General features: G+C 43.7%; 1 protein-coding gene across 2 annotated transcripts in view; it reads right to left on the minus strand.

The window, feature by feature from the left end:
• Positions 1 to 22,510: 22,510 nt before the first annotated feature.
• TOP6B (topoisomerase 6 subunit B) overlaps positions 22,511 to 25,845 on the minus strand; it is a 77,590-nt gene continuing 74,255 nt past the window's right edge. For both annotated transcript variants that reach the window (XM_087677880.1, XM_087677879.1), the window contains exons 17-19: positions 23,453 to 23,547; positions 23,141 to 23,315; positions 22,511 to 22,937 (exon numbers count right to left, since the gene is read on the minus strand). In XM_087677880.1, the coding sequence (XP_087534006.1) occupies positions 22,776 to 22,937; positions 23,141 to 23,315; positions 23,453 to 23,547 (432 nt within the window). In that variant the 3' untranslated portion in view covers positions 22,511 to 22,775. The remainder of the gene's footprint in view (positions 22,938 to 23,140; positions 23,316 to 23,452; positions 23,548 to 25,845) is intronic.

Consider the following 25,845-nt stretch of genomic DNA (forward strand, 5'->3'; position numbering starts at 1 on the left):
GATTGGCGATGAATACAGGAAGAGGAGTCCTATCTCCTCTGGTGCCAGGAATGATGTACCCACCAAATGCAGTTGCAGGGACTGTTCCCTATCCCTATCAACAGATGTCCCCAGTATCACAGTACAGTGCACCAAATCCACAGTGGCCACAATCCATGCCTCAAATGATGGTTCAACCACAACAGCAATGGTCCCAACCAATTTCCTCAATGCCAAATCAACAGCAACAGTGGAACCCTACCAACTGGAGCCAACAGCCAACCGTTCAAACAGGAGTTCTGAATCAGAACCAGAACAGAGATCCCTCTGTACCAGCCCAACCCGTTTATGCAGTGATTGCCGAGACTCCTCAAAATCCTCCTGCCAGTGCCTCAGGAGGTGAAAGCTTGAAGGACTACTTATCCAACTTAGTTGCAAACATCAAAAAGGAGTTGATGGATGTGATTATAGAACAACTACAGATGCTGAAAGTGAATACTGCTAGCATATCCAACGTTGCAGGACCAGGAAGAGATGTGATGCGGTCAAACACTTGGTGTGGTAAGTGTCATCAAGCAGGCCATTTAGCTACTGAATGTACACGAAAACCAACTATTCCTGGAGCCTTTTGTTCCTACTGTTTGCGGAAGAACAATACAGAGGACATTTGCTCTCTGAAGGAGATGCATGATAGGAGAAGAAAGGAAGAAGACGCAAGATTCAACTTGCTGGAATCCAAAATGACAACACAAGATATTGGACCCAAGCCTAGAGAGTTTGGTCCTAATTTCGGACCCAGAAGATTTCCCTCTCAAAGTTACAGAGGAAGACAGTCTGGCGGTGGTCAGAGATCAGAAGTGGAATGTTACAGATGCGGAGAAAAGGGACACATCTCACCAAATTGTCCAAATCCTTGAAGGTCAGTGGATTACAAGCCCTTATGCAGTCGATGCAAAGGAGAAGGCCACACTGCAAAAGACTGTCCAAGCCCAGCCCCAGTGAAAAACAGTGCTACTGATAGTCCGTCCAAGGCTCAAGAGCCTACCTCCAATTTGGTGGAATTGGAAGTTGCTGCCATCACACGTGCAAAGCAGAAGGAACCACCTATCCAGAAAGAAAATAACCCCCCTGCTAGAACAGTGAAGTTCAATCTTCCACCAGAAGAACAGAACAGAACAGAGCCTAACAGTGCCGTACAGAGCCCTACAGTGCCACAGAGAGTTACAGAGACAGTTACAGAGACAGGACCAGAGGTCCAGGATACAAAAGAGGAGGAAGTGCCACAAGTGGCAAAAGAAGTTCCTGTAATTCCTCTGATGGAAGAAAGAGGGAAAATGAAAATGGATGTTGCCCCATTCCCTAATCGGTTAGAGAAGCCAGTGGATCCTATTAAGGAATACGATCTGGTCAGAGATCTAGATACCTTTAGACCAAACCTCACATTCCGACAATTATTGTTGTTGTCTCCTAGTTGCCGGAAAAGATTCAAAAGTATACTGACAAAAAGACGTGGTTTAAGGATTACTCCCTCAACAGTGACAAAGTCCAACAAGGCTCCAGAACCTGTAAAAGAAGTGGATGTGGCTAATGCTTTCCTAGATCCGGGTACTCCAGAGACTGGCGTGTGGATAGAAGGCTGCTTCATTGCAAATGCACTGATTGATGGTGGTTCATCAGTGAACATTATGACGGATGTGACAATGAAGGATCTAGGCCTACAAGGTGTGCAACCCACCCAATGGCTCATCAGACTGGTGGATCAGAGTAGAATCAAGCCTTTGGGCATTCTCCCATATGTGAAGACTACAGTGGTTGGAAAATATTATTGGCTAACCTATTTGGTGGTGAAGCCAAACTCTTATGGTACATCCTATCCTCTGTTACTGGGCAGACCATGGCTTTTTGAAGCCAGAGCAAGGACGGATTGGTTCAAAGGAACCTTGACCTTGGGCAGAGGACCCAATAAAGTGGTGCTGAAACTGTATGGTTCTCAAAAAGGACATGGATCCACCTCCTTGGAATTATCTTCTGACTCCCCTAATGAGGCTACAGATGGAACGTCAGCAGACGAAGATGCTGTCAAACAGATCCTTCCCAAGAAAACAGTGGCACATTCCTTAACAGTGGATACTGTAAGCCGACTTCCAAATGCAAAGCCATTATCAATGGGTGAATACTTCCTGCCTAAACCAAACATGACTTCTGAAATCACTTCTGACAGTGAGATAGAAACATGGATGTACTGCTCTCCCTGTTACATGGCCACAACAGAGAGAGAAGCAGAAGCAGAGACAGAAGCAGAAGAGGAAACAGAGAATCTATTCTTCTGTTACAGAGCTCCTACAGAGACAGAGACAGAAGCAGAAGCAGAAGCAGAGACAGAGACAGAAGAGGATGGATATGATATGGACGAAGAAGATTATGAAAGTGAAACGGAAGAGTCTATCCCACCTGAAGAGGATACATTTGAGGAAGAAGTTCCAGAAGCATCAGAAGCCGATGAGCTCATGCTATGGGACAGAATGGTGATGGTATCATTTGGTCTGGTAAATGGATCTTCTCATATGCAAAACCTTTATAAGAAATGGATTAAGAAGAACAAGCCGTCTTTCAGCAGTGGCTCATGCCGTCCTAACCCATTTTTGCCAAAGAAAGATGATGATGATGCACCGTGCCAACAAGCACCAGTCCGACAAACCCAACAGAAATTAGAGGGTCCCTGTTATGTGACATTCCTGGATGTGTCATCTTCAGAAGATGAGTCTTCAAGCCAAGACGTAATTAATCTTGAAACCAAACCCGAAATAGCTCTAATTCCATTCCAACGTCTTAAGGAGCAACCTAAGTCTCCACCAAAAGAAGAAGTTGGTTCTAGTGGGACATCAGAAGAGGACATCACTCCCTTGAAGGAGTCGGATCTGTATCCAGAAGCGGTCCGCGGGACCTTCATCCATGAAGTAGAAGGTGAAAGGCAGTTAACCTTTGTGGATTCAGAAGGCACTGAACGCCACTTGAAGGTGGGTAGCAGTCTCCCAGAAGAGGAGTTGTCAACTTTGTACAACTTGTTGAAAGAGAATTTAGACGTGTTTGCGTGGTCCTACAAAGACCTAAAAGGGATTGATCCCACAATATGTCAACATCATATTGACTTGGAGCCTGATGCCAAGCCAGTACGGCAACGACAGAGGCGAATGAACGCGAATTATTCCATATTGGTGAAAGCGGAGCTACTCAAGCTTCTGGAAGCCGAGTTCATCTATCCAGTGGCAAATAGTGAATGGGTTTCACCCATCGTGGTTGTACCCAAGAAGAATGGCAAATTGCGAATATGTGTGGATTTCTGAAAGCTTAATTCCAAGACAAAGAAGGATCACTTTCCAATCCCTTTCACAGACCAACTGTTGGACACAGTGGCAGGACATGAACTTTATTCTCTTTTGGATGGATTCAGCGGATACAACCAAGTCCAAATCGCAGAAGAAGACCAATCCAAAACAACCTTCACCACAGAATGGGGGACCTACGCTTACCGAGTGATGCCATTTGGGCTCTGCAATTCCCCTGCTACTTTCCAACGAGTCATGATGGCCGCATTTCAAAATCATCTGCACGACTTTATTGAGGTATATTTAGATGACTTCTGTGTCTATAGCTTGATCCGTGAACACTGGGAACATCTGGAACAATGTTTTGACCGATGCCGGGAATATGGGATTTCCCTCAACCCCGACAAATGCATCTTTGGGGTCTCTTCTGGAGTTCTGTTGGGCCACATTGTCTCTGCACAAGGGATATCAACAGACCCTGCAAAGATCGAAAAGATTGCAGCTCTGGCAGCACCCACCAACCTCAAACAGTTGAGGGGATTCCTAGGCCATGTGGGTTACTACAGAAGGTTCATAGCCCATTTTGCGACAAAGACAACTTCCTTGCACAAGCTCCTGAGGAAAGATGCAGAGTTTACTTGGACAGAAGAATGTGACAAAGCCTTCCACACTTTGAAGCTGTGTCTGATAGAGGCACCCATTCTGCAACCTCCTGATTGGACGAAAGAGTTCCATGTACACACTGATGTATCAATTGAAGGCTTAGGTGCTGTCCTCTGCCAAAAGGGCTCCTCGAAGTTGGATCAACCGATCTATTATGCAAGCCGAAAAGTCACTGATAGGGAACGGAACTATACAGTGACCGAGCTGGAGTGCTTGGCAATGGTGTTTGCCCTGGAGAAGTTTCGCCATTACCTCCTATCTACCCACTTTAAATTTTATGTGGATCATAAGGCCCTATCCTTCTTGATGAACAAAGCAGATGTGAAAGGACGAATGATGAGATGGCTCCTTCTATTCCAGGAGTTTGACTTTGAGGTGATTACTAAGCCTGGTCGTTCCCATGTTCTGGCTGATCATTTGCCGCGTATCCCACAAACTGCAGACGAGGAGCAGGATGATCCAGACCTCCCTGATGCTTCCCTGTTTTTGGTAGAAACTGTCACTCCCTGGTATGCAGACATTGCCAATCTGTTAGCAACCCAACAGTACCCTCCTGGTATTTCTAGTCGGGAAAGGAAGAAGCTCATGCTAGAATCAGCCCCATACACCCTACTAGGCGGTGCACTGTACAAGAAAGGCAAAGATGAAGTGCTCTGAAGATGTGTTGCAGGAGACGAGATTGGGATTGTTCTGAAGGCTTGCCACGACGAGCCATGTGGAGGTCACTTTGCAGGAGAAGCTACAGCCAGGAAGGCTCTGCTAGCAGGATATTGGTGGCCTACCATTCACAAGGATGCCTATGATTACTGTAAAAGATGTGATGCTTGTCAAAGAATGGGGAAACCCACAAAGACAAGTTCCATGCCACTGCAACCTATCCTTCCCTTAAAGCCGTTTGAGAAGTGGGGCATTGACTTCGTAGGTCCAATCGATCCTCCTACCAGAAGGAAACAGAACAGATACATCCTCGTATGTACGGATTATGTCACAAAGTGGTGTGAAGCTAAAGCCCTAAAACGGGACGATGGTAACAGCGTGGCCCTGTTCATGTACGAGAATATCATCACCCGTTTTGGCAGTCCCTTAGAGTTGGTAAGTGATAGAGGCACGCATTTCCTCAACAAAGTCATGGAAGAGTTGACAGAGTTGTATAAGATCCGCCATCGCAAGTCCACTCCTTATTACCCCAGAGCCAACGGCCAAGTCGAAGTCACCAATCGCATCCTCTGCTCGATTCTGACAAGAACAATTGCTGCACATCGTCGTGATTGGGACGATTGACTTACAGAGGCCCTCTGGGCGTACAGAACCTCCCATAAAGCAGCAACGGGACAGACACCCTTTCAGCTGGTGTATGGAATAGAAGCTGTTTTTCCGGTTGAACTGGAATTACCCTCTTTGAGAGTGGCTATCAAAGAGCGTTTGGGGGACGATGATTCACTGCAACGCCATCTCCTGCACCTGGAATGTTTGGACGAAATTTGTAGGATGGCTCTACAGTGCATGGAAGCCACGCAAACTCGACGCAAGGCTTACCATGACAGCTTCATCAAGCACAAGGAGTTCAAAGAAGGTGATTTGGTCCTAGCCTATGATTCACGCTTTGGCAAGTTTCCTGGCAAGCTCCAACAGCGGTGGATAGGCCCCTATAAAGTACTTGCCGTCAACCCTAATGGTTCTGTCCAAGTGCAGACCGTTGATGCCTCTGATGATCCCTTTCTGATCAATGGATATCGCCAAAAGAAGTACTTCCCTTCTTGGGGATCTTGACAATTACGGACACTTGATCCTTTCCCTCGTTGGCGCGGCACTGTACTTCTTATGATGCTACTTCTGATAGCCGTTCTTCAATCACTTCTGATGAAGAGGGCGCAACCCTCTGTCCCCTCAAAACCCCCTTCCAGCCTTGATCTCTTATCCTCTATTTTCCACCAGCATCAGTGGAGAGGTTGGTTTTGACAAATGGTCTTTCTACCATTCCCTTGCTCACTTTGCAGGAAAAAAAAAAGAAGAAAAAAAAAACAAAACATATCGGTTATGGGAGAAAAGGACTTAGGTCCCTGTCATGCCGACCTATTCTTCGAGAAAAGGTGGAAACACCCTCGGGAATAGGGGAAAACAAGAAAAAGAAAAAAGAAAGAAAAAAAAAACAACAAACAAACAAATCTGTTATGAGAGAAAAGGAAGCAATTCCCTGTCATAGCAGGCCTCATTCCAAGAAAAGGTGATAAACACCCTTGGGCGAGAAGCTGGCTGTGGAAAAGGTAGTAACACCCAGCAGTCCAGAAGGGGATTCATTAATTGATATTTCCAGGATCCAATTCCGAAGCTACCTCCCTTGGTACGTTGTGTCATGGGTCTCTCTGCAAAGTGTCTAACTGTCCTCTAGCAGACAAGATGTTCCTATCCAATACAATAATCGATTTGATGGCTACCTCCCTGGGTACGCCTCTTCAACAATTGATGACGCGATCTTCATCGACAACCCCTTGAGTGACGTGAGCTTTCATCCTAACCGGATGGGGAGGTGAGTATGGGTTGCCCTCTGTAACTATCAATAGAGAGTGAGACAGAGGGTGGGTCGAGAGACCAGTCTTTTCCCTTCAAATCAAATGAGAGGTGAGTAGTGTGAATGAAGTGTTGCACACACGGGATGGGCCTCTCAATGCACAAAGCACGATTTGTTTCTGTGCACTGTACCATAAGGCTCCCTTGCCTTCCTTCTTGCACTGTATGCCGGCACAGGGCGGGATGCACAGCTGCACCATCAAATGCGCACAAGGCATACAACCTTTGCACAAGTGACTGTGAGGATTACATCAATGGGTTTCAGGAAAAGGCTGCCCTCCTGTATTTATCAACAGAGAGTGAGACAGAGGGTGGGTTGAGTTTGACTGGAGTTTCTTCAATCACTTACCGAGAGGTGCGTTTGAGGGACGTTACGACACTTGGAGTCAGGTATGTTCCACTTTCCCTATGCACCCACGGGATGGGTCTTTGCCGTCCTCACAAGACACATCACCCTATTCTGTACACTGCACTGTAAGGCTCCCTTGCCTTCCTCCTTGCACTTATGCCAGACGGGTTGGACGCACTACTGCACCATCAACTGTGCACCCTGGCATACTCATGCACCATTTTCCCCTTGTCGATTCCTCAACCGGGTATGCGATATGGGTTTTAATCATTCTTCCTCGAGTGATATTAGTCATGGGGCGAGTGACTGTTCTTTCATTTCGTTTGAGTGATTGTGAGTTGAGTGTAGTATCCCTCATCATCATCGACGAATTTCCTGCGATTCCTTCCATCAGCTACCTCCCTGGGTACTGCCGCGTGGTCCCTGCCATGACGGACGTGTGCCGAGAAGATGCCTTGGTCCCTCCAGCGCCGACAACCACACTGGACGTGCCATCGATACTCAACCTTGATTCTTGACGAAACGGGCCAAGTTTTTCTAACCCTACACTTTGGTTTCTTCGTGCCGGTCATGTTTTAAGTGTGGGGAAGTTAGTGGATGGTCTGTGGCGTAGTCCTAGGTCCCTGTTGTTCGGTTAACCCTATCCGTTAAGGTCTTAAGTGTGGGGACGCGTCCCTGCGCGTCTAGGTTGCATACCCCTCTGCATATGCCTTATCTTGCTCATGCATGAATGCCATGACTTGCTTTTACCCTCCTGGGGTCCCTCCCAACCACCCGGTTATGTTCCACCCACTCTTGGGGCTGTTCCCTTGCAGTTTTCCTTCATTCCCTGATTTTGAGGTTTTTCCATGTGAATGTATCCTACGTTCACCAAAATCCAAATCCAACCTTATAGCCTTGTTCCTCCCATTGAACTGACCATTTTTCCTTTTTACCTACCCCTGTTCCGGTGCACGGTTTTTGAGTTATTAATTTTTGAAGCCTTTTGTGCAATTTAGCCGGTTTTCCATGTGAACGCACTTTTCTTGCTTCCGAATCATGCTCTGACATCATAGCCCTGACCAGCGCTTTTCCCCTGACATTTTTTCTTTTTATTCCGCATCATTCCGATACACGGTTTGTCCGTTATTAATTTTCCGGGTTTTCACGACTTTTTCGTGTGTATTTTTGCTATTTTTCCATGTGAACCTGCCCTGTTTGCATCGGAATTCCAATTTGATTTGACATCCGTGTCCCCTGTGCCTTCCCCTCCCTTTTTCCTTTTTCCTCCACCCTTTTTCGACTTCCGAATTTTTACTTATTAATTTTTAAATGAGTTTTTGGGAGTATTTTTTGCGTTTTTCGCATGTGAACCCTTCCTACTTCCACCGGAACTGCGGTTTAACATGATAACCCTGTGCCACCCCTTCCTGCGGACATTTTTCCTTCTTACTGCATGTCATTCCGGTGAATGGATTGTCAGATATTAATTTTTTATCCCATTTTTGGGTTTATTTTTTGGGTTTTTCCCATGTGAACGCGTCTTATCTCAGTCGGAATTATGTTTTGATGTGATAGGATTGTCGGGCACATCTTTCTGCACAGTTTTCCTTTTTTCTGCACCTCATTCCGATGCACGGATCTTTCGATATTAATTTTTAAATTGTGTTTTTGGTTCGTTTTTGGTGTTTTTTGCACGTGACCGCCTTTACCCCTCCCGGAACCTCCTTCATATATTTTTCTTGTTTTCCCTCTGTCGTCCTGCCCACTTTTTGTTTTTACGCTATGTCGTTTTGACATCCGGATTGGGAGTTATTAATTTTTCTTTATTTTTACGTTTTTCTCGCGCCCGTTTTGTGCGTGAACGCGCCCTTTTTCGATTTTATGAGTCTCCACGCGCCCCGGTCGTGTCCGCGTAACCCGTACCATCTTCCCCGCGTCATTTCAATCCCGTCACGGCAAATTTTTTTACCCCGCCCCGCGCACGAGCGCGGGACGGGGGTACGCGCCCTTGCCCCCCACCCCTTCCCCCCACCTGCCCACCCCATGGCCCCCCCATGGGCCCCCACCCCTTTCCCCTAACTGCCCACCCCTTCCCCCCAACCGCCCGTTTCTTCCTCTCTCTCTCTCTCTCTCTCTTTCTTTCTCTCTCTCTGTGCGTTTCTTTTTCTCTCTCTCTCTCTTCCTCCCCTACCCCCCCAACTTCCTCCTGCTCCTCCCTACCCCCCCGACCTCCTGCTCCTCCCCTACCCCTCCGACCTCCTGCTCCTCCCCGTCTTCCTTCCCTACCCCCCCGACCTCCTGCTCCTCCCCTACCCCCCCGACCTCCTGCTCCTCCCCGTCTTCCCCCAGCCCGCCCTTCTTCTCTCTCTTCCTCCCTACCCCCCCGACTTCCTCCCTCTCCTCCTCCCCCAGCCCGTTTCTTCCTCCGCCGCCGCCCGTCCTCCCTCCCGCCACCTCCCTCCCCTTCCCCCAGCGCGACCGTCCCTCTCCCTCCTCCCGCCAGCCTCCCGCCGTGCTTCTCCGCCCGCCTTCTGCCTTCTGCCTCCCACCAGCAGCATCCCTCTCCCCCCGCCCTTCTGCCTCCCTCCTCTACGCCTCTGCCCGCCCCCCTGTTGCAGTCGAGCTGCCGCGCCCGTGGACTTGCCGCCGCTGCCGCCTGGAGCCTGCCTCCGCCGTCGTCGCGCCGCCGACATCGCCACCCTGCCGCCGGGTCGCCGCCGACACCACCACCTCCTGCTCCTCCCCCTCTCTAACCCTCATTAGGTTAGTTAGCTAACCTTTAATTTAGTTAACTAACCCCTAATTAAGTTAACCTAACCCTAACTTAATCTGAGTTAGGTTAACTAATCTAACCCCCACCCCTAACCCCACCTTAACCTAGTTAACCTAACCCCACCTTAACCTAGTTAACCTGACCCCACCTTAACCTAGTTGACTAACCTAGCCTAGTTGACTAACCTAAGCAACCTTGACTAACCTGACTTCACTTAGGTAGACTAACATGACTTACCCCCACTAACCAGACTTAACTGACTTATGCCTAACTGACTTATCTGATTAATGTGATTTAGGTGATTTAATTAATCACTACATTAATTTTTCCATTTAAAAAAAATTCAGGAAAATTTCTAAAAATTCCTTTTGCCTTTTGCCAATTTTTGGGAGTTTGTCCGCTGGCAATTGCCTACCCTATAATTTCTGAAAATTCAATATTTCCTAATTTCACCTCCAAATTGCCAATAAATGTAGAAAATTCATTTAAAAATTCTAAAAAATTCTAAACTAACTTCTAAAAAATTCTAAAAAATTCCCCTCACTTTCCTTCATCATTTTCCCTTTATTCAAACATAAATAATCACAACTTAACACAAAAAAATAAAAAAATAAAAAAATAAAATAAAAAATAAAAAATAAAAAATAAAAATCAACATAAACAACCAACACAAACCAAATCCACCCATCCGCTAAGGTGTTGTCATTGTTGTTTCATCAGTGGTCTTTACTTTTCCTTTCCTGGATTCCCTTCTTTTGGTGGACTCTTCCGTGCGCATTCCTACATTACATACACACCCCTTCCAGGTATTTATTTTATGTGCTTTATTTATTTTTCCTTTCCCCCTTAATCACAAATTAATTGTTAAAATGAACCCTTTAATTCACCCACAATTTCCACATGCATTCGCGCTAAACACACATACTTTTTAAATTAAAATCAACCAGCCGTTCACTTAGCACGCGCTACGCGCGCTAAAGATGCACTTTAAATTTTTAATTAAAATAAACCAGCCGTCACATGAGCACGCGCTGGCAAAAAAGCGCTCCACATCACTTTAATTTGTAATCAATGAATTGCATTTAGAGACCCAGTCGGGAATCGAAGCCCGGGAATCGAATAACTGCACCGCTTAACCTAATAATTGGTAATTAAATAACTAATAAGGAACCGCCATTTTCTTGTTAAGGTTTATCACCTAATAAAAATTCACCCATTTTTAATAATTGATTAAAATCAACCCTTCATTAAATTAATTCCCCCCCTCACTGCACTTAATTCCCCTTTTTAATGAAGCGTTTCGTGGATGGGTTTGCGCAGTTTTTAGTGTTATTTTCCTTGGTCCAGTCTTGGTTTATCACAGATGTAGTTTTGATATGTGTCGGATATGGTATGGTTTTGGTTTCATGTCTTTGTTACGGTTACGGGTACGGTATGCAGTTTTTTCTTTTATTGCCTGATACGGGGTTCAGGGTGTTTGTCTGATGCATCGCATGAAGCTTTCGGTCGCATTTGTCTCGAGGTCATGTCAAATTTTTTCTAGGATGTGGTTTGCTTGGGGTTAGTTGGTCGTGTCACGTTTTATTGGTAATTCTCTTATCCTTGGTTTTTTGTCTGTTGCTTTGCAGGCATTCTCCTTGATTGTCTGTGTTTGTGGTGTGTGTGTAACCATCTGAATGGCGCCTTCTCATGCTCCTCCCCCTATCCAGTACGTCCCATTAGTTAGTAGGGATTACTCTTCCCTACTTACTTTTGAGCCTCTTACGAAGGCAGGACTTGCTACTTTTGTGGCCACTCCTTTTCCATTGCTTCCGGAGGATCCATCATTATGTGATGAGTTCCTGGCCTCTTACAGCAAGAAGACAGGAGTAGTCCAAGGCATGTCTATGACTTTGACATCTCGCGGCTTAGGGAAGGCTCTATCTTTACCCTTCAAAGGAGAACCTTTTGTGACCACTCGTCAGCTCTTCTCTAATGAAGAGATTCTAAAGCTGTTGCAAAAGCAGACAAGGGAAGTCCTTGATGTTAAGAAGGTGATAAACTCTTCAGGAGTTTCTTTTTCTATGATCACTGATCCCGTATGGAAGACGATGTGTCAGTTCCTTCAGGACAGGTTTATGCCTGCCAAAACGCCATCCCACTATTTGTCCAAAGAGCTTTTCACAGCTTCCAGGATGGTGCTGAAAGGAGTTGCTATTGATTGGAGCACTTACCTCCTTACTAAAATGGATCAGCATTTTGTTAAAGTCACCAGGGGTAATGTTACCAATGTTACATACGGATCATATTTGTCTGCCTTCTTGACCTATTCAGGTTTACAGAAGACTGTGCCTCCACCTCCTCCATCAGATCCAGTACCTCCTCCTCCACCTTCAGAAGAGTCAACACCCATTGACATTGAGGATGATGATTCTCCGTCTCCCCTGGTCATACAACGCAAACGCTTGAAGAGGGTAGCGGATAAAGCCCCTACTGTACTTCCCTCAGTGCCTATCCCTACTACTTCTGGCAGTGACCTCCCTGGGTATCTCACTTGTAATAACCTGTTCAGAGCACATCGAGAAGGATCCTTGGAGATCTCAGTTCCTTCCCTGAACAGTCTCGTCTCAGGAGATGCCATTCCTTTCCTCTGCAAGGATATTCAAAGTTCCATTGAGTTGTCAGTGACAGCCTATGTTCAACAGCTGTATGCGTCCTTTTATGAAGAGCTTATGCAGTCCAAAGACCAGTTGCATAAGGCAACATCTGAGTTAGCTTCTGCTAAGGATACCCTAGCAGATTTATTTAAGCAAATGGAACAACAAACCCAACTGGTTGCCACTCAAAGCGATGAGATTTCTTCTTTGAAGACCCAGTTACTAGAAGCTCAGTCACACGTTACTAACCTTTCAGCAGAGAAGGAGAGGATGTCCAGCGAAGCGAAAGAATTCCAAGTTCTTTTAGATGACAAGCTTTCAGCTTTACAGATGGCTAATGACACAGTGGCCAACCAAGCCTCCCAAATCCAGCAGTTGCAAGATCAGCTTGCAAAGTCCCGCTCTGTTCCTCCAAGCCCTCCTGTTCCATTAATTTCTTCTCTTTCACAGCAGGATTTGGCTGCCCTACAGAGACAGGCTACTTTGTGCCCTCTATTCCAAGATAAAGTGGAGAGATTGCAGTCCAGAATGGACTTGTTATGGTCTACCTTTGAGCAGTTTCAGGGATATGTCTTACCCGACCATTCTTTCTTTGTCCACTACCACTTACAGAAGTTGGTTTTCTATATGAAGCTTTCCACGATGGATTTACCTTTTCCAGAGGATGGCTGGAGTGGGGCTTGGTCTGCTGAGTTGTTGACAGAGGTAGTCAGAATGGTCTTTGAAGATTCTGTCACGCCAGATACCATGTTGATGTCATACATGTATCTACGAGGAGATTTGTTAATCCCAGATGAGGTAGATATGGCATGGTATGTGGGGGATATGGTCTTACAGGCTGTTTTATATGTCAATCATTTGGAGTTGTGCATAGCTGATATGTTCCAGAGTTATTCCTCCAAAGTAGCTGATTGTCAGGATAGTTCGTGGCATCCCATGATTGATTCGGTGGTCCTAAATCAAAGACAAAACACAGCTCCTACCTTTGTCCAGAGTACTAACCAACTGAGGATGGATCTCTTAACCTATCTTTCCAAACATAATCCATTTGATGCTACCTTCTTTGATGCCTATCATAGACGATCTCTCTTGGGACCTTCTGTTCCTACCCTCCTCTATTACCAACAAATGGCTCACCGCTATGCTATATATATTTCCCTTTGTCAATCTAATTCCACTATTTTACCCCTTCTTTTCCAACCTTCATCTTTCCCTCAAATTCCTATTTTCACTTACTGTTCCTTTATTGAGGATAGGGTATTTTCCCCTTCTCCACCCTGTCCTTCACCCCTCATTAATGTACCCTCCACATTTCCTATTTATCAGTTAATACCTTTCCTTAGTGATTCCTTACAAATTTCTGCCACTCCTTCTTTAACCTTTTCTTCCTTTTATGATTTTTCCTATCCTTCCCTTCATCCACTTTCCCTTATTCCACTACCCTCTCCTAACACTTCCATATCTCAACCACCTCAGTTGGTTAGTGACTGTGACGGTTTTGATAATCAGATTTCCAGAAGAAGGGGATGGAGTTCGGATGATTGCCTTACAGGACCGCAGATTAATTGGCCAGTAATTCCACGAGAATGGATAGCTTCTAGTCAAGCTTATCAAAACTATGTTCATTTTGCCCAACAATATTCACAGTATGCAGATCCCTCAGTGAGATTAACTGCTCACTTTGCTTGGTACCTGGCGTATATGCATAGGCACTCTCATACTGATTCAAAGCCTATTCCAAAGTTGTGCATGAATGTCAATGTTAGCATTGATTCCCAACAGCTGGAGATACTGTATTTTCATGCCCTCTGTTTGCCTAGCAGATACTTGGTCCTGTTGGAAAGGATGTGCTGTCTCCAATTTTTCCAAAATCCTCCTAAAAACTTTGTAGATGAATCCTTATCTATGGATCGATTCCGACAACATCAATCTTTTAAGAGGGATCATCTTCATTGATGCCTTTCCAATGTATGGTGGAAGCTTTTAATGAACACCTCTCTTTTTGAAGAAGTCATTCAGATGGTTGTGTTGTGTATTAGTGTTTGTGTTGTGAGTTCCTTTATGTCAAACGAACGTGGTGGTTTCCTATTGGATTTCGTGTACGAGCTATGTTTTGGAGATTTGTAGAGATGGGGTCGTGGTTGGAGAGTTGAAGCTGATGCTGAAGAAGAAGAAGCAAACTCTTATATCCTTTACAAATTTGTGGTGATTTTTAGTTTGATAAGAGGTGTTAATGTATAAAGAGTTTTCCTTTCTTTATATTTTTTATATCAGAAACAGGTTATAAGTTGGGGTCGTGGTGGATGGATTCTTTGTGAAAAGATATTGAAGATCAAAGTTGAGATTTTAAATGAACTTGTATTCCCTTTTTCCTGGGTCGCGAGGACGCTTCCTTATTAAGTGTGGGGATATGTTGAGTGTTGAAATGACTTGTTTTTTGGCTGATTTTTGTTGTTTTGGAGAGCTAAATGGTTGATTTTATGGGATGATTGATTGATTTGGAAGTGGTTTGAGAGTGTTTTAGATGATATTGATTGTGTCTTGGAAGTTCATGATGTTTGTTGATGGTTCTGTGATGTTCTGATAGGTTCTGAATGGTTCTGTATACCTTCTGTTTTGTTCTGTTTTGGTCTGTTTTGTTCTGATTTTCTGTAAGGAGGGAAGGAGTATTGATTGATGAAGAATGAGATATTGTGAAAGTTTATTGAATGGTTTGTGAGAGTTTGAAATGGTTTGAGAGTGAGTTATGAGGTTTTGATAACCTTCTATAACCTTCTGTAGGTCTTCTGTAGACTGTTCTGCTTCTGTTCTGTTCTGTACTGTAGCTGTTCTGGTACTGTTCTGTATGCTTCTGTAAGTGTTCTATGGAATGTATGTGTGACTTTGGGAAAGTTTTCTAGCCTTGGAAAGAGGTGAATACAAGTGTAAAAGAGCTGAAAGAAGTGGAAGAAGTAGCTGCTGAAGACTCAAGAGAAGACTAGAGTGAAGTGACAGTAGTGAGCTGTGAAGAGACACTGTAGTGGCTCTGGTGACCCTTCATATCAAACATACCTCTTAGGAGGGGTATCCATGACCTAAGAGTGATTATTGAGAGTGATTTTGAGAGATTGTAGTGAGGATATGATGTATTATTGATGGAGTGAGATAGAGAGAGAGTCAGAGATAGCCAATTCTACTCAAACAGAGTGATTGTATATGAGAGATTGAGAGAGAAGACTATGAAGATATTGAAGATGAATACTATGTGATGTATTTCCATTCAAAGATGGTGTATTCTTTTGCTCTCTTTGTTCCATTGATGGATTTTGTGAAGATGTTGAAGAATATGGTTAATTCTATTAAAATCCGTGGGAGATCTACATGATGCTGCATGAAGATTTGTTGTGCCTGGTGTTCTTTTCTTCATTGTGATCATATGAAACATGATAAACAAGCTTGTTGATGTTACAAGATAGATTTTCTTGCAAGAGAATTCCCTTTTCCTTGGTGTTCCTCTCGGGGCTCCATTAACCCGTATAGCCTCAATGAGACTAACTCCATTGCCACTAGGCAGCTCCTCTATAGTAGCCTTACCTCTTTGAAGGATTTGCTTCGGCCCACCATCATCTCGCTGAAGATTGTTCCCTTGCACTTGGTGGTTAACTGGACCTGGCTATCTACTACCTTGTTGGAGAGAGCTAATCTTACTTCAACAGGTGGCACAGCCAAATGGTAGGACTTCCCACAAATATCACATTTGATGTTTGGACTATTTCTAGGGTAGTGTTGGCCACCACACCATTTACAACTAAATCTCAAGGGTGCACCCTCTTTAGGGCATCAATTCTGTTGTTTTTTAAGGAAATTAACATCAACGGTTATTTCTCTATATTGTTCGAAAATCATGTCAGTGTAGTGCTTCATTATGTCCTTAGCTTCACTAAGGACATTTGATGCACTTGACTCATAGCCATGATTGTCTATTGGTTGTTCGGGCCTAACAGTTTGATTGGGCATTGGTTGCTGACTCATAGAAACAACATTAGGACTCACTACTTGGCCTCTAACGTTTGGCGGAGCCATCTGACTAGCCATAGGCATAGTCACATTGGGAGAGGAGCTGGCAATAACGGCACATTTTGGACCATGCCTCCTCTCGCATTCGAGTTAGTCATAGCTATCCCTTAACTTCCATTACCATTGGTCAATGCCAAATTATTTTTTAAAACTAATCCCATATTAAGATTGGTTCGAGAGGCATAGGTCACTTATAGTCGGGATTCTACTTCTTGTTCTCGTCTAATGGCAGTGCCTACATCCGGCAAAGTGACACTACTCAATTGCACCTGAATATTGAAATCCAAACCATGCATGAAATATTGCAGATGGGCAGCTTCTAGAATAGGGATAGAGGCTTGCAATTTGTGAAATATCTCTTTTAACTTCTTGGCATATGCTCGGATATCCTCATGTGGCTCTTGACGTGTCACATTTAGTAGATGTAGCCAACATTGACCACCCCTTTCAGGGGCAAACTCCCTTTGAAAGGCTTTGAAAACTAAATCAATAGTGGTTATAGTTCCTGCCTCTAGGCTACGATACCATATAGCAACTCTTCCTTTTGAGAGTCATGTTAAAGAACATCATTAAATGTCCTTTGTCTTGGATACGACAGTTGAACATCAACTTTAGGAATTCGTTAATGTGCAGTTCTGCATCCTCCTCCACTAACCCATTAAAGTTGGGCAGGGAAAACCTACAGCTAGGAAATCTTCCATTCCAGCATGTATGTCAATAGTTTGTGCCACCATGGTAACAACCGAATTTGCTACTACTACAGGGGTTTGAACAACCAGAACTAGAGTTCCACTCGAAGTGGAGGGATTGACTAGAGGGGGAAAAGAACTAGAGCTTCCTCCCCTTGATGGACTATGTGCCAAGCTAGGGTTATTAAAACCCTGCCCTTGCAAAGCTATTATGCCACTCCTTTGCACAGAGTATCTTTACTACTAGAGATATTGCGTTTATAATGGAATGTAGTCCAACGATTGCCCTTCCTTACTCCTCAAAGGGAGATCTCATATGTCTTGGTATAATATACCACGTAATATAAACATAAAGGAGATACCCCCTCCAGCTGAATGCTATGGCCCCACTGCAGCTCTCCTAGACCGAGAGGATTGGCCCCTCGATGCACTACTCTAACATAAAGGGCATACAAACAATCTCCACTCTTTGATTTTGAATGATCCAAGAGAGTTCAATATTTTCTCACCAAGCACTTTCCCCGAGAAACGATCATCTAGCATACAGCAAGGATATCTTTATACACTCCACATTGGTCATTTATTAGGCAATCAATTGCTATGAATCCAAGTTTTATACCATGTAACATGCAAAATTCAGAAGTGTATGACCATTGTGCAAAAGAATTTTATGATTAGAAATCATCCACATGGTGTGCATAACAATCTTTTAATAATTTTCAACCCGCTCATTGCGACGTTGCTAGAGACTAGCACTAAGTTTCCTCGTGATACTAGTCTCCTTAAACTTAAATTATAATCAGCCTATATGCTATGCATAAACCAAATGAATCAGAGTTTGATGTATTTCTAGCAACACCTCACTTTTACAATCCCTCTTCTCCCTAAGTGTTTAGGTTTTGCAACGCTGCATAGATGTGGGGTTCATTTTTGTGTCATTTTTCATATGGAAAGCGATAAAAACCGCACTAAACATACAAACAAGGATGATCTGAGGCTTAAACCTTATGCCTCAAGCTTTTCATACATCCACACACATGGATCGTATTTTTTCTTATTTATTTATCGCAAAAAACCTAATTTTCCCCATTTTTCTCTATTTATTTCTATTTATTTTTTGAAAATTATGAAAAAATAGAATTGTGAGCTCTCACTAATCAAAAGCACTTAGCCTCATTTTTTTATTCATTTTTATTCCATGGGAACTCAAAACACACACTAAAACCCCCAATTTCCATGATTTCTTCAAAAATCGCACTTTGAGGGTTTTATGTGTTTTGAGGAAAATTTATTGTCATCAAAATTTCTGGCTTTTTTATTTCATTTCAGAGATAATTTAGCATATGCAACCAAGATCAATCATCATCAATCATTTCCTTCAATTATCTTTCATCAAACAAAGAAAAAGAACACTTACTCATAGAAACCCGCGTGCTCAAGGCACGTATCCTAAGATTGAGAGGCCGTTAATGCTCACTTCTTGCTGCTGACATGCTCTCTAGCCCCGATCTCTGTCCTCTAGCGCTCCATTAACATTTTTTTCTTCAAAATTGTTATCATCCCCCACCCCTTCTCTCTTTCATTAATGCATATGAGCACCCCACAAGAGGAGAGAGGAGAGAGAAGAGAGAAAGACTAAAAAACTAGTTTTCTTATTCCTTGATCATATCCCACGTGATTACATGGAAGGTGTGGTCTTGGTACATGGCACCTCTTTGGCTCTTCTTAGCCTCATTTGGAGTTGGGGTTCTTGGCAGGGAACGGACTAAGTCATCACACTTAGACCGGATTTTGGTTTGCAAAAGTAGAGGTATCCTTGAAGTTCTTGGGGTGACACCCATTTGTGTGGTGCTTGGTGTGTCACGAATCCATAGGATCGGGATGACAACTCCTTACATTGCTTGCGGCCTGAGTGCCAAGATCTCAATCTTTGTTAGCATTGAGTATGGTCCCAACGAGTTCCATAGACCAAAGACATTCACCTTAAAGAGTGATTTGGAGAGTTCTCCAAGGGTCAACTAGCAAGGTTCCCTTCCATGGCACTAAGTTACCTTGACTCGACCATATTGCGAGCACTCCCTCATGCTCTCCCTTCTTTGAGGCTTTGTCCTCCGACTCCTTTCCAAGCTAATAACAATTTGCCTCTTCGGGCTCAAAGGCGTAGCCAATGACTCTACTGCTGAAGTGCACTTGGTTTCTACTTTGATCTGATTTGGCTGGGATGGGATGTGGCCTTGGAGTAAAAGCTGAGGTTGCTTCGTCCTTAGCCACGAGTCGAGTTTGGGCGGTTTTGGAGGCATCTTCATTCTCATCTCTCATCCCGGCTCTATCGGCATGCCTCCATTTCTTGGCGTTTGGTTTCACCGCCTTCTTTGTCTCGCTCTCTTTCTTTTCCTTCTCTATCTTTTGCTCTTTTTCTTCATTCTCGTCTTCTATCTTTTCTTCTTTGGCCTTCCTGCCTTGATCTATCCTTTCTTACTCGTCTTGATCTAGCCTATCTCTTCCTTTGGCTTCCTGGCTCTCCATATTTGTTCCTTCAACTTGTTTTCTTTGTCTTTTTCTTCTTGCTCAATCTTTTTTCTAACTTTCTTCTTCTTGTTTTCTTTTACTTGTTTTCTCCTATCATGGTCTAGCTTCTCTTCTTCTTCTAGCTTCTTCCTAGCTAACTCTACTTGTTCTTCTATCTCTTCTTCTATTTTCTTGTCTCGTCTTTTCCTTGGTCTTCTCTATGGCTCCATCTAACAAATCTCTTTCTTCTTCTTTCCTATCATCTTCCTCTATCTCATCCCATATTTTGATGTTTCTCTCCTTCAACTCTTTTCCTAGCCTATCATCCTTGAACTGTGAGGGTTTGGTTGATTCTTGTTGTTGGGGTTGTCGGGGTTGAGGTGTTCCAAGATCTGGGCTGAGCTCATCCTCCCCTCTTCTTCTCTCTTCTCTTCTAACTCCTCTCTTTTCTTTTTTTTTCACTTATATCATCATCTAAACTAGAAGTGTTGGTTCCATGTAGCGGATGCCCTGCCACAGGTGCTTTTGCCCTTTCATTCTCATCTCCTAACTCTATCTCTTCATCTACTTCTTCATCAGAGGCATATGCCTCACAAGAGGACGCCAACATGGCCTCACCCTCAATCTCAATGTGTAGAGGTGTTCCAAGATCAAAATTGAGCTCATCCTCCCCCTTCTCTTTTTCTAACATTGGTTCTTCAATCAACTGGGCTGCAACTTGTGGGTATAGTGGTTCATCCCTCTAGCATGTCCACCTTGCTTCCTCTTCTTTTCTGTATCCCAACTCCGTCATAATATTTTCTACCTTTGAACTCATCCATTTTCCATCCTTCTCTCTTCACATAATATTCCATCATTTCTTCTTTAATCGAAACTCCTTTGATTTGGCATTCTTCGAGATAGGGATGGTTGATGTAGAGGTATTCTCCTTTCGAGTGGTAGTCGATGGGAACATTTTCAAGGTAGTAGTATCCATCTCCTTTCAGGAGGGTATTCGTGATCAAAGTATTGATCTTCAAGATAACCTTCTAGGTAGTAGTCTTCCACGTAGTAGCCGTCAACTTCTTCTTGGGAGTGAGGTGTTCCAAGTGTAGTGTCAAGTTCATCCTCCCCCTTGTCTTCATCTTCATCTTCATCCGACCATATTTTTTCTTTTTCTTTCACATGTTTCTGCTTCTCTTGGCTCTTTGGTTCTTCTTTGGTTGGCTTCGCTTCATTCTTCAGCTCTTGGACTCTTTCAGCCTACATCTGCTGCTTTAAGTATGGTTCGGCCCTCTCTTTGATTTCTTTAGATCCATAGGTAGTCTCCTAGTCCCACCTCAACATGATTTTCTCTTGTAACTCTGTGTCGAGGTCTCATGCCATCTTCACTTGCCAGTCTAGTTGTCTCTCACACCATGATCAACTGGTAGTCAACATCTTCCAAGTCTTCATCCAGATCTTCAACCTCCTCTTCGAGATCATCTAGCACATTTGCTCCTTGTTGGGTCTTTCTTAGCATCTTGATTGTCATCTTTGTCTACTCGATCATTTTGTGCCGTAGTTCTTTCTTCTTGTGTGTAATTTTAAGCCAGTGGCATAGCTCATCTTCCTATTCAAAGAAAATGCCCTCCCACAAGCTCAGGTCTTTCCAAGTCATTTTAAATGATGTGCCGTGTGTTCCTATCACGCCACGACTCCCTCTCAACTTTGTTGGCACATCAAGTTCTCTTCCAATTTTCGACATTAAGCTCGCCCAAGAGAGCGTGCGACGTGAAGCATCGCACGTGTCATGTCGTGTCGTATCATGTCGAGGTCGTGTTGCATCATGTCGAGGTCGTGTCGCGTCATGTCATGTCACGTTGCACGATGTGTTATGGTGGGATCTTCACGTGCATGAGCTTACTTCCCTTTCGAGCTAGTATGCTTTGTGCTAGAGTTGCTCTGATATCAAGTGTTACAAACCTTCATGGGATTTCATGGTAAAACCAATCATTAGGCACAAAAAGACACAGCAAAATCGCACACAAGATATATTGTATCTTTCGATATCATGAATACAAAGATTCCTTATATTATATCTTTCGATATCATGAATACAAAGATTCCTCATATTGTACCTTTCGATATCATAAATTCAAAGATTTCTTATTGATATATCATGAATACAAAGATTCCTTATATTGTATCTTATCTTTCGATATCATGAATACAATATAAAAAATCTTTATATTCATGATATCGAAAGATACAATAAAAGGAATCTTTGTATTCATGATATCGAAAGATACAATATATCTTGTGTGCGATTCCGTTGTGCCTTTTTGTGCCTCATGACGGATTTTACCATGGAGTCCCGTGAAGATCCGTAACACTTGGTATCATAGCAACTCTAGCGCAGAGCATGCTAGCTCGAAAGGGGAGCAAGCTCACGTCACGACTACACGCTCATGACGCCACACATGAGGGTTCACCACTAAGTACTAGGAATCACACGTAGAGTAGAAACCAAGTTGAGCTCAGAGTCACAACTACTGCCTATATAGGTGTTTCTAACTCCTACGCCATGGTATAGCTACAAAGCCCATACCCTTACCCCCCTCCAAACCCCCCCCCCCCCCCCCCACAAAAACCGCACCTGCACGCACACACACAAAGATCCACTATAAGTTGCCGACCTTTTTAAAAAATCAGGGCATAATGTTTTTTCAAGGAGAGGTGGCTCTAGAACACCTCGTCCACCCATGATCAAGGGGAATACTCATGTGCCGAGTGAAACACTATAAGAATACTACTTCAAGTATTGCTGCATGAAATTGCCATATCAAAAAGCTTGTCCTGTTTTCACTCCATAACTTGATTCATTTTAAATCCCAAGTCTAAGAAAATTAAGGTCTACACAAAACACATGCCATCTACGTGAACTTGGAATACACTCAATTAGCTATCTGCTCCATGGCATTTTAGCCCTGATTTCAGCAATTACATGAATCTTCATGATGAAAAGATAAAATTTTAAGCACAATTAATTATGTTGTATGCTTTCTTGGGACAGCCTCTTGAGGCAATCATATCATCACTACATTTGCCCATAGCAAACCATGGAGTTACACTGAAGACATATTTTGAAGCTCCCAATATCAATCGCCACATACTGTTACATTTTCTATGAATCTATCAGAACTCTTGAAATTTCTTTCAACAGCCCTGCAATTTGCAAGGCAGGTCATATTGAACAAAACTCATCTTGTTTGTCATAAAAGGGCATTACATTCCAACACCAGAAAGAATCCGCAGTACACACACAGGACTATGTAAATCAGGTAGAAATGCGGCTCTATCATCCAAGCAGTGCAGAAAGATGGATTCTCTTGCTGCCTCCACCATTCCACTTTGGGTTGCATATTCCAAAGCCATTTCCATGTCCATCTGCAAAGTTAAAATGCTCAAGAATGTAAAATAACAGATGTGACTATAGAAATAGTACTAAAGCACAATGTGAAGTACTGAAAACTTCTGCTAGTCTTCTCATATGTTGCTGTCTTATTGATTCTTTCTGAATGATACACTTTGACTAATTGAACATTGAAAACTCCAAGTGCTTCCCATACTTAAAGCATCCAAACATGCACCTGATCTACATGTTGAGTAAGTTTCTGTGAAAACGTTGACTCTGTTATACTCCGTGAAGCCACTTTTTCAAGGAGCTCCTCAAAGTCTTCTCCATATTTATGCCTTTTGAAATTCTGTGACTCCGTAATTGTCATCAAAGTGTCATGTATGGCTCGTGATACGCCAGGTATATACCTGCATTTAAGTTAACCAAGAACTAGCATTGGACATTTGGCAGTTATACAAGGTTACACAATACCAAGAAAGAGAAACAACACCAAGAGACAGTCAGAATGTACACAATATCAATAGCAAAGACCTAGAGAGCATACTTGGCTAATGTTCTTTTTCTTTCTTGCTTGTCCAATGCAGCCTGTTGTCTTGATATCTTCACTTTTAACTGGTTGCAGCACTGTTGAATTGCCAACTTCAATACCCAAAAACACCCATGAGTAAGAAGGGAACCATGCACTGCTGATTTGTCATTTGAGTAACCCCAAAATACATGGAAGTACACATGGACCTACAAGTGTCAACTACATGCCTCATTCCAAAGAATAAAGAACCTACTTCAATATATCGTTTTAGGCACTTGTAATTTATTGCATGAAAGACACTATTATTTTTGTGAGAGCCGAGCTCACCCCCATGCAAGTCATAGTATTTCTTGTTGATGGATTAGAGAACCCTTGGTGGATTTTGAGGGTTGCGGTTATGTAACTCTATTCACTTTAGCCCAACCTAAGGTGGAAGCATTAATCAATAGGAGGACCGGTCATGAACCACAAGAGTGGGTAGGGTGCCCAACATGGGTGGAATCCTAACCCTAACCGTAATGTATAAATGCAAAATGTGAATGAAGCACTCTATTCACCAATGTAAACTTTGAACAACTGTTCTTGTTGCTTCTTGTCTTCCATCTTGTGCAACCATTTCTTGAGAGAGAGAGAGAGAGTGTGTGCGCACACGAGTAATGGACTCAGGATAGTGAACCTCATCTCCATCTCACATCCCTTGTCCTCTTCCCATCAAGCAAAGAGGTTGAGTTAAGAGTTGTGTGTGAGGGAGAGTTTGTGAGAGAGTAAAGGACCTGGCGAGGCAAAGCTCTTCTACATCTTCTCCTTCTTCTTCCCTCAACGGTGTGTGTGCTCTAATGTGGATGTGAAGGATTTTGAGTCATCTGCTCGTCAAGTGCATCACTTGGATCATGGAACCAACTATAAGCCTTCAAGCTTTGAACTCCACCATGGGAAGGTAAGTAGGTGAGTTCAGTACACCTCGAAGTTAGTCTTGTGTTCTTTGCTTTCTTGGAATAGGGAAAAAGGATGCATGGTTGGTTTGGAATCAGAGTATGAGACAACTAAGTGAGATAGTTTATCTATGGTGATTGAAGCTCTTGAAACTGTGAGAGTGCACAACAGAAGAGGAACATGAACACACACACACATAACAAGAGATGAAGAAAGAAATACTCCACTAACTGAATAGTAAAGCTGAATACAAAGAGGGCTGATCAGTCCCTACGCGCAGCCCAGAGCGTCAGTGAGGGCACCAACTCTGGCTGATGCAAACGGCAGCACCAAGTCGGAGAGTGCAAAGCCTACAAGACAGAATATGTAAGAGAGTGGGAGATGGCTGCTATATATATAGCCCCCCACCTCCAAAACTGGCTGACCACCAGCGAAGGGCGGGCCCTAAACTGGCCAACTGACAACCAAACTAGGAAAAAAAAAAATGCACACACTAAATAATGCCAGAGCTTCTATGTCTCTGTCAGACTCTGACAAGAGCTCACAACCAAGAGATGATAGAGTGACACGACTAAATCAGGCACACTAACACCCCCTCTCAGATCTTGGGAGTGTCTAAAGACCCGACAATCTCATATAATGGAGCATAGAAGCCTGAGGTAAAGACTTCGTGAAGAGGTCCATCGCATTGTCCTCCATGGGACAATAGGCCACCACTAACTTGGAATCCACCATCTGCTCCCGGACATGGTGGTATTGAACCTCAATTTGCTTCATGCGAGCATGAAACACTGGATTTCGAGCCAAAGCAAGAGCAATCTAGTTGTCCACGTGCAACTCCATAAGGCTTGGCTGTGGAAAGCCAATCTCTACCAACAGTAGGCGAAGCCAAACCGCCTCCATCACTGTAGAACATAAAGCTCAGTACTTCGCCTCTATAGAAGAAAGAGCCACAGTAGGCTGCTTCTTGCTGCTCCATAAGATAGCACCCAATCCAAGGGAGAAATCATAACATGTAGTGGATCTCCAAGAATCCACAACACCTGCCCAATCGAAGTCACTCCATCCAAAAAAGAGTAACCCCCTCTCCATACAAGATCCCGTGGGATGGAGTCCCCTGTAAATAGCAAAGAACACAGAGGGCCGCTCTCCAGTGATCCTCAGAAGGAATCTTCACAAAAGAAGATAGCAAAGCCACCACAAAATAGATATCTGATCGAGTGTGGATAAGCCAAATAAGGATGCCGACAAGGCACCTATAAGGGGTAGCATCTGCAAGGTGAACTCCTGCTGCCACAAGCTTGGACTCGGGGTCCACGAGGCAAGAAATAGGCCGAATACCAAACTCCGAAAGAAGCTCGGAGATGTACCTATGCTGGGAAACAAAGATGCCTTGGGATATCTAATAGATCTCCAATCCAAGAAAGAAGTGAAGGATCCCTAGATCCGTCGTGTCAAACTCCTCGCCCAAAAAC

The sequence above is a fragment of the Lygodium microphyllum genome, chromosome 5, assembly GCF_053477565.2.
Source record: "Lygodium microphyllum isolate KBCC chromosome 5, Lygodium_microphyllum_v1.1.10, whole genome shotgun sequence".
Lineage (NCBI taxonomy): Eukaryota > Viridiplantae > Streptophyta > Polypodiopsida > Schizaeales > Lygodiaceae > Lygodium > Lygodium microphyllum.